This window comes from Halyomorpha halys, unplaced genomic scaffold (genome assembly GCF_000696795.3).
Source record: "Halyomorpha halys isolate HHAL.00 unplaced genomic scaffold, Hhal_1.1 Scaffold1102.1, whole genome shotgun sequence".
NCBI classification, from domain to species: Eukaryota; Metazoa; Arthropoda; class Insecta; order Hemiptera; family Pentatomidae; genus Halyomorpha; species Halyomorpha halys.
This window is the reverse complement of record NW_027109254.1, coordinates 52,818-62,995: the sequence shown is the minus strand read 5'-3', so window position 1 is coordinate 62,995 and position 10,178 is coordinate 52,818. Positions and strand designations below refer to the sequence as shown.

The following is a 10,178-nucleotide window of genomic DNA, read 5'->3' as shown; positions in this document are numbered from 1 at the left end:
GGCGTAATAGGGATACGGATTTGGGATAGAAGAAAAGTAGCATGCTTGCGCCTGACAGTTTGCAGATAGTTTTGATTCGTGTTGGAAAACACCTAATATATCATAAGAAATCGATATATAAATTAACATGTATTTACATTTTAATTATTTGGAAATATTACCTTTTATTGGTTTATCAAAATATAACGCAAGAACACGTGGTATGAAGTTGAAGGCATGCGATATGTCTCAAGGTTGCGGGCTGGTGGGGCGTGGATTCATTTATTTGCAGCATTCAGTAGGGATTCGGCTTCACAATTGCGATGTCGTCTCAGCTGAGTGTCGCCTTGGTCGCATTGATCGTACTCTATGGGTTCAACTTTTGCTCGGCGAGCAACATCTTAGTGGTGTGTGCTGTCGGATCTCACAGTCACAGTATCTGGTGCAATAAGTTGGCAGAAGTGTTGGTGAACAAGGGCCACCAGGTACATAATTTTTAATGTAACAAACTAGCCATTAAAATTGTATAGTTCGAGTTTTAAATAATAAAAAAAAATACACTATTATTAATCCATTAGTCTAAACATTAAAATCATTAAATTTCTATACTAGGCAGTTTTAATGAACTAACTGATCTTAAAGATTTTCAACAATAAGTATAGCTTATAGGTCAAAAATAGTATCTGTTTCTTATTTGGTAAAAAAAGTGTATTTTGTTGTCATGGGTTCAATTTTTTACTTATTTTATTATTTCATTAGCAGTTTAATATGCTACTATCATTTTTGTTTTAATTTATTATAATTATTATTTCAGGCTGTTTTATTGAGTTTGATGTATACATTTTCATTTTATCAATGTAAAATAATCTTTCATAAATTTCTATGTAATTACAACGTTAGCTAATATGTGGTTAGAAAAGTAATATTCATTGCTTAATTTCTTATTGAAGTAGTGATAGTGTACTTGGTGTTAGGTTCTTGTTTTTTTTGGTATCAATAACAATGAGTATAACCTCCTTATCAGCTTTGGCTTACATAATTTTATCTCTTGTTACTTGATACTACAGACGTTGATGTAAATAACCCGAAAAATCAATTTTAGTACATGCCTTTAGATATGGTTTTGATGAAAAATGAATAAACATTTCATTCTTATCAATAGGTCATGAGGAAACGTTTATTTTGTTGTCATGATAAAAAAAATGGTTCTAGTGGTTAACACTTACATGATTGTATCCATGTAATCCATAATTCGAAATTATTTAGAAATTGAATTCTTAAAAACAACATATCCCATAATAAGGTTTTTAACCTATTTGATAATCAAGGATACACAAATATCTTTTTGTTACTAAAAATTTAAAAATTAATCAAACATATCATTGCATATTTAACTCTAAGCCTTTCTTTCATATATTTATTAAAGAAGTTTTAGGAAAGCTAAATTTCCAGAAGAATAATTTTGATATTAAGTTATGGTAATTGGCTGTCCGTGGAATGTTAAATATAGTAATTAACGAACATTTTAACATTCTAAAAGTTTTTATTTTCTCAGTTATCAGATTTTATGGCTGTGTGCCACAAATTTTTCTGAATAACTTCCTATATTGATGATTATGACTAAAATAAATTGTAGCATAAAATTAATATTAATAATCCTATGAATGGTAAAGCCCTCAGCATTTGATATACTTATCATATTAAACAGTCATAATTTTTATTAGAATAAGGCAGACACTATACATATAGCAATTAATTAATTAAAATTAAACCTGTACCGCAACGACCCATGAAGGGTCAGAGGTTCAGTATTTTGTAAGGGGGTACTATTACTAGACCAATGGTTGTGCTAGGAAGTGATTAGGTCAGAATCATGCTTGACCGCGAGATTTTTACCCAATTAAGGGTGCCCAATTTAAGAGGCCGAGTGGACCCCAGGAGGGCTCCAGAACACACAAGAGTTGACTTAAAGCTACAGTGTAACAGAAAACAATTTTCTGTCCAGCCGGATTCGAACTCGTGTCCATGGAGTTAGTAGCCGGCTACCCACACTCCCCATAATTATAGCAATACATAATAAAATTGGAAAATTTTTAAAATCTATCTACATAACTAAAAATACTTAAAAAGTGATAAATTTCAAATTCGATGTTAAAGGAATATATTTATATTATGATGGTATCATAAACAAAATAGATATTTATTTAACAATTAACTAAGCATCTTGGCCAAATAGACGCTCTAAGTTGGGGAGATAAAATTAAGCTTTATTCCTTTCAAAGAGATGACGAATAATAGATAATAAATCCATTGTATTCCTCCAGCAATCCCAACTGCTCTGAAAAAGATTTGCAGTATGAATTAAAACATTGGCCATCAATAAATATTTGAAAATAATTTTTGATTTCTTGACCACAACCCAGACCATCTCCTTCTAATTCACATACAGCCATCATCTGTATATAATAAATATACTGGCCATTCTCCAATATGAAGTTTGTTAAGGATGTAAAAATATTAATAAATATTTGGCTTTCCTGAATTTCCAATTCCTGTTGAATTGGAATTTATAATCCGACATATTATTATTAAATAGAATATTTTGTAATAAGCAAGATTTTAAAGTAATTTCAAAAAGTTAGTTTGTTACTTATTTAATAGACAGAAGTCTGAATAGTTACTCCGAATAAGTTTATGAAGATATTAAGAATTTTAAATCATTATTCTTGAAATATAATAACAAAATATAAGTGCATATCCTTAGTCAATATTTAGATTGTGAACAGTCCTAATATATTTTAATAATTAATAAATTGTTCATGGTATTTGAAAGTCATACCTCATACAAGCACTGTCTATCATTGTCCATTTCCAAAATTGTCTCTATTGTGAAAATAATAATAATCAAATTATTAGGACATGTATAGTCAATGAATAAAAATTAGTGAATTCGAGAAAATATTAAAAATCATTTTTTGAGAACTGGTCCTTCAAAGTTACACAAGGTTGTTTCGATCTGATTACACATTATCTAAATCCAAATAAAATTATTTAACATCTCAAAAATATAGTAGCTGATTGTTCATGAATAAAAAAAAAATTTTAATTGACTTTGTCAATAAATATTGTATAATTTTACTAACCATAATAGTCCGACTAACAAGGATTTTTAAACTTAAATTACCATTTATGTAAGAATTTCAATTTCATCTGGTTGGTTAATATTTTATGCAAATGTGTGACATTTAGTTCTTCTTGTTTTTTTTTTACTTTCCTTATTTTTGTGCTAGGTTTAAAAATGATGTGCCTGTATAAATTTAATACAACTAACAAATACAATGATGAAACAACTATACCTAAAAAATGAAGCTCAACTCTTGAGTTTATATTGAATGGTGACATGGTGACATTCAGTTCACTTCCTTGCAAAAGATACATCCTGCAATTTTGTTGTGAAGGTCTCTGTGTGTTTTGTATATGAGTGTATACAAATATTCTTTGTTGAAGCATTTACAGCTTTGTCTGATATACTGTTTCAGTATTGTAATTAATAAATTATCAGTATTGTAATTATATTTACATAATTATATTTATTGTAATTATAAATATTTACCCTATGATTGTTAACCGAAAGTAGTGCCTGAAAAAAACAAGGAACCTATACACAGGACTACAAAACAAGGAAAGATTACATTACATTATCAGGTTTTATTACTAGAAAAATAATATCAGCATCTTTCAGAAATATTTATTGTCATCATTGCAAATTTAAAATTAGTTGATTAAAGACAGTAAAATATTGCTAAATTATCCACACATATCATATTATTAGAAGCTATAATTGGAACATTTTAGACCATACAACAATTAAAATAGTCCAGGAAAAAAAAATGTGCTATAAGTAATTTAAAGTATAGATTTTGAATAGAAAATTATATTCATATGAAAGGTTGGCAGTTTCATTTGGGTAAGAGCAATTTAAATTGGTTGATATGAAAAAACAAATTCTGCCTCCAGCAATTTTCAGTAACGCATCTGCACTTGCCTCAATTTACTCTATCCTTTGTTTTATACATATATATTTCGTATCTGCTAAAGCCTGATGTAAAAATTCCTTTTTTATTGTATACAAATTGCTCTGTGGCAAACTGTGAATGTGCCGATTGTAGTTCACTAGCTTTTATGCTCTTTGTTTGGCTATTAATTGTTATGAAGCCTTTGTTGTAATCATGTCCAAGATTATGTTCTTTGTTGTCACTACAGTGTGGACGTTTTATGTTATATAACCATAACAAATAAAACAGTAAAACCATTATAAACATTTTAAATGTTTTTAATTATATATCTAGTTACGATAGTGCCCATGGCAATACTATTTTTCAAACAGCAGAATTTATTCTCTAAATTAGTTAAATTTAAAAAGTAATTAAATTACTTCGAGTTATCTCATTCTTGAGGGTAAATCTGGAATTGAATTGTTTCACCTTTTTTCCACTACTTTATTCTTTTTTTATTTGTCTTGAGCGCCTTTTGAAGTAAATATTTGTATCTACTATTATCCAAAAACTCTTTTTCAAAGTTCATCTAAAAGCAACATGATGAAAACCAACGCGAACAATATGGCAGTCGCCCAAATCTACTGCAGTGGTGATACCAAAAATAGGACTCCAGTAGTCAACTTCCTCCTTCTTCACGAAAGATGCTACCGATATATAAAAAAAATGAATAAATAAGCTTTTTCATAATCCAAATCAGCTTAATGTAACTCATAATCATAAAATATATAACAATCTTATTACTCACCTAATTAAAATCCGGGTTTATGAATCATGGTGGAAGAGAAACTGATTATAATGTAATGGTAGACGAAATATACGCGAAATGTTGACAAAAGGAACTTCGAAGTGGGGGACGTTAAGGAATAAATTATGCTGGTATGAACAGACCGGTAAAATTTGATCGAAAAATGGCCGTGCTTGGAAAAATACTGGTAAAGCTGGAAATTGATGTATTCTGTCTCAAATAAAAAGAAACTAAGTTTGCCCCTATTTCTGTGGCGAGCTTAAAGCGGTATTCTCAAAATACTTCGAAATTTTCCGACTTTTTTTTTTTTACTATACTTAAAATAACTCAAAAATTAAAGTCTTTATTGAAAACATGATGTATATAACAATAGTTGTAGATAATCAAACTACTACGTTTTCTAATGATTAGTTGTTTTTTTAATTTGTTGAGTACACCTTTATAACACCTAATTTTTCATAATAAGATCTTACGCTGTAAATGTAACATTGGATAGTTGTTTGCAAACAATAAAAAAAAAAAACATTACTAAATCTGTGTATAAAAATATAAAGCAACATTTAATGAGGTAATAACGAAATTTATTTTATTTTTCAAATGGTCAATTATTTTGGGAAAACTATATTATTAGATGGACTGATATCTTTTTTTTTTCGATTCCCCTAAAAGATAAAAAATATGAAATTAATAAGTTACATTACGCATGGTTACATAATTCAAATTGGATACTGCCTTTTTCTACCATTAGTACTTGAAGATACACGGTGAAATACTTTTTTATGTTTAGTGTCCGTTCCATGTGGATTCCACTAGAAATATTTGGAGGTGTTGGGCCTCCTCGTGATGATTAAACATTAATATCTGTTTCTTTTCTTTCCTGATCCCTCTAAAACAAAACAAAAACATGAAATTAGTAGGTTGCATTACGTTTGATTACATATTTCTAATTGGTTGCTACCTTTTTCTACCATTGGTACTTGAAGGTGTATATTGAGATACTTATCTGGTGTTCTAGTGCGTCCGTTCCATGTGGATTCGATTATAAAAAATTTGGAGGTGAGGGTCCTCCTCGTGATGATTGTACTTGATATCTATTTTTTTTTCCCGATCCCTCTACAACAGAAAAAACATTAAATTAATAGGTTGCATTACGTATGGTTACAAAACTCAGATTGAATATTACCTTTTTCTACCAATGGTACTTGAAGGTATACGGGGAAATAGTTGTATGTTGTTTTGATGTGTCCGTTCCATATGAATTCTACTAGAAATATTTGGAGGTGAGGGGCCTCCTCATGTTGATTGAGCAGAGAAGAGAAATAAAACAGTTAATATTTCTAGACGAAAGTTAATATTAAATAATAAAAAACAGTCAGAAGTCGAAAAAATAGAAGGGGAGGGGGAGGCGGTGTAAGAGGAGAGAGGATTTATAGGGTAATGTTTATAGGGTTATCGGAACCTTTCCTGCCCTGCCATCTCACAGGAAGGGGGGATTGGGTGACTGATATATACATGGATATATTATTTCACTTAATGTATTTGTAAGGTCGGATAAAATTAATTTTAATAAATGTATATCTTTATCTACAATAAAACATACAAATACAAATATAAGTATTGATATTATAAGTTTAATATGATCTTGTTAACTTTTATTCAGATATTTTAATTTAATTTCAGGTTACAATTCTAGACACGGATCCTCCGCGAAAGAAGTTGGCAAACTTAACGACATATACTCTTGAAGGTGGATACGACTATGCAGGAGATGTAGATTATAAGCAAATATCCTCAGGAGGAACTACCTTTGCCGTGGACTTCTATTTGCATTGCAACAAAATAATATGTGAGGCCATGATATACTCCCCAACTTTCAAACGCTTTCTCAGTGAACACTCTCACAAAGAGAAACCATTCGATCTGGTTATTTTTGACGTAACTGCCGGGGACTGTTTCTTGGGCATTGTATCAGCTCTTGGCAACCCTAAGCTTGTTTTAGTGACGGCATTTGGTGAAGCCGCTGGCCTCTACCTGATGTACAGTGAAGGTCACTCGGCCCACTCTCCTATGTTCCTTTCGCTTCAAACTCATCCGATGGGGTTATTCGAGAAACTGGAGAATCTATTCTACAATGTTTATTATTATTATCACCGTCGCAGTTATATGAATGACATGGACACTGTTTCTAAAGATGTATTCGGAAATTCGGCTCCTCATATTATAGATATCGGGAGGTCTGCTGCTGTGGCACTCGTCAATTCCCATCCAATCCTTGATGATGCAAAATACTATAGTCCTGCAATTGTCCAGATTCCAGGATTTCATATTGATGAACCAAAGAAGCTAGATGCGGTAAGTATTTTTTTTTAGTGCTACTTAATTTTTTTTTATAATACTTTAGGTTCATGTAAGAATAAAGAATATCACTCAAGGATTAATGATAGAAAAATATAGATTATCTATTTCCCTTTAATTTATATTTAGTGTTTGAAATTTAGAACATTAGATGTCCCATTAGCATAGGTGATTCCAGTTGTTCAAAAATTTGCATTTGTAAATCAAGCATGTAAGTTATAGGAATAAATAACAAATATAACAAAAAATACTACTATAAATTAATGGTTTGCATTTAACTGTATCTAAACTGTCTTGGTGATTAGTGTCAGTCATTAATGGCTATGAAGATATTTGATTCCTATGGCCCGGGATGATTTATTCCAAATGCCTTAGTTTTCCAATATGGCTTTGAGGGTACCTGACCAGTTTCTATAGTAAAGTACAAAGTAAAGAAGGAATTAAACCTATCTTGCAAAATGAAGGAATCATCATCTGGTGCACCCATTCTTCAACTGGCCTCCTACAATAGCCTCGGCTAGTTGGCCCTGTCCTGAACAGCATCTCACCACTTTCATAAACCGGTTAGGTTTTTTGTATCTTTTGCAACAGCCTCTATCCACCTCATGTTCGGTCTTCCTAGTCTTCTTGTTCTATGGACTTTCTTGATGAGGATCTTCTTGGGTTACATTATATCCTCCATTCTTGCTATTGCCCTGTCAATTGTAACTTCCCCAGTTTGACCACCTTAACCTTTGAAATACAGAAAAGGTTGTACAGTTTTCGGTTACTTTGTCTCCTCCATACTTTGTCTACCTTCATGGGTCTGAGCATCTTCCATATGATAGTAATATCAAGTATCTAGAGCATTTGTTAAAGCCTAGACCTCTTAAATACTGGTGAAGTTTTTTTGTAAAGCATGACTTTTGTCTCTTTTGAGAGGAACCTGTTCCTAATTTATTTCCTTAGGCTATATCAGTATATTACATTATATATCTATTGGAAATATTGATTTGAATCTCCTGTGATAATTTGCCTTTTATGTTTATCCCATGTAAAGAAATCAGTTATTGTGTTCAAGTCTGAATTTATTAGCTTCAAGGTATTTCTCTTTGTCTTCTTTACTTGATTCCAGATAGGCCAAGCTTCTTGGCTGCCGTCTCCAATAGAAGAAATGCTTCCTTCAATGCTCGTTTTGACCTGGCTATGATTTGAGGCTATCTGAATCCTACAATTTGAATAAGTTTATTAAACAGAGTTTTACCATCCTGGATTTCTGAATTTATGATAAAGTTGTGTGGTGGTTTCTTGAGTCCTATGCTAAATCTAAAAACCTCAGACTGATGAATGTTATCCATTCCAGTTGCTTTTTTGTTATTGAAATTGTTATTGGCATCTTTGAGCACATCCTCATGGGGGAGGGATTTCACATCCTCCCAAAGACTTAACTCGACCAGTTAGTCTATGGGTTCTGTCCCAGAACCTATCTCTTAAATATATCATCTCTTTGAGTAATGAGGATTCCTTATTCATTTTTGCAACATGTTACCTTAATCTTGAGGACCAATTTCTCTGAATTTAGTCCATGAAAGAATAGTCAGTTTTCTTTTTGTGCTTCCGAGGTTCTCTATATCATTCAACTGACCATTGTTCAGTTCAAAGTTATGCATCAATGAGGCACTTCCTAAAATACTTCCTTGAATATGTTATAATTTTTTTTTTATATCTTTATTGAAATTTATAACTGTATATTATATAATACATTCTGTAAATTTGATCTCAGTTAAAATGGAGTGTTACAGGTGTGTAAAGAAACTACCCATTGGTAGCACTCTAATGATGTTTTACATTAGCAGGGCTCATGGCCATCTTCTTTTCAGGCACCTCAGAGGAGTGTCAGGAATGGAAGAGGAAGCAAGGTTGGAAACTTGTGGGTTTGGGTGGTTAGGGAGTTTATAATGGAAGGAATGATACCTGGAATATTACCATCATGATCATACATATGGAATATTAAGGTTTTTATGTATGATTTTATTTGTGATTTAGTAAGGAGCATTGAGGATTTTATGATAAATTTTTGAATTGTAAGGATAGGATATGAGAGGAATTCGAAGGTTTAGTGGAGCCCCAAAGCTCAACTCCGTATGTACAGATTGGCCTTATTATAGTCATGTAGATCAGCCTTTTGTAATGAATTGGAAGTTAAGACTGTTTGTCCAGTAAGTGCTGTATAGTCGAAATCGATGTGCAGTTTTCTGTCTTTCAGTCTTGTGTGAGGATTCCAGGTTAGTCGTTGGTCCAGATATAGTCCAGGGTAGTGTATCTGTTTGACAGGGGTAAGATCAACATTGTTACAGGAGACTGTAGAGCAGTCGGTAGGTTTACTACAAAGGGTAAAGGTGATTTGGCAGGATTTGATGGAATTTATTTTAATCCTCCAATTACGACACCATTCTTCGAGGGTTGTGATATGGGATTGGAGAGTTTGGGATGCAATTAGAGGGTTATTATTAACAGCGAGCACACATATGTCATCGGCATACATGGTGAGGATAGTGTTAGGATTGGTTGGGACGTCAGCTGTGTAGATGCTGTAGAAGATGGGACCGAGGGTACTACCTTGAGGAACACTAGCAGACGGAGAATAGAGGGATGAATAGGAACCATTGTGGTTTACTTGGAATAATCTATTGATGAGAAAGGAACGGATGATGAGAAAGTACATAGGAGGTAGGAATCTACAGAGTTTGTAAAGCAATCCCGGGTGCCTGACTTGATCAAAAGCCTTTTCTACATCAAAAAAGACTCCCGTGAAGTAAAGGGTGTTTTTTTAAGCCCGATAACTTGAAATTGTAAAAAATAACACAAAAAATTAAATTGTAATCAAAATTTTTTTTTTCGAAAGATCAATACGTGACATTAACATTTGAAAATGATTTCGGGCATATGGGCACCGCGGCTGTTCTTGACGAAGCGCATTCTGGACGTCCAATTTTGGGCCACTTTTTCGAGCACTGCTGGCCGTATGTCACGAATAACACGAACAATGCTGGCCTCCAAGG

The 10,178-nt window shown here is 32.3% G+C and overlaps 1 protein-coding gene across 1 annotated transcript in view; it reads left to right on the top strand.

Moving 5' to 3' along the window:
- Nucleotides 1-260: 260 nt before the first annotated feature.
- Nucleotides 261-10,178, top strand: part of LOC106688310 (UDP-glucosyltransferase 2) — a 13,769-nt gene continuing 3,851 nt past the window's right edge. Inside the window, exons 1-2 of the mRNA XM_014432704.3 lie at nucleotides 261-464; nucleotides 6,463-7,134. Of these exons, the coding sequence (XP_014288190.1) occupies nucleotides 303-464; nucleotides 6,463-7,134 (834 nt within the window). The 5' untranslated portion in view covers nucleotides 261-302. The remainder of the gene's footprint in view (nucleotides 465-6,462; nucleotides 7,135-10,178) is intronic.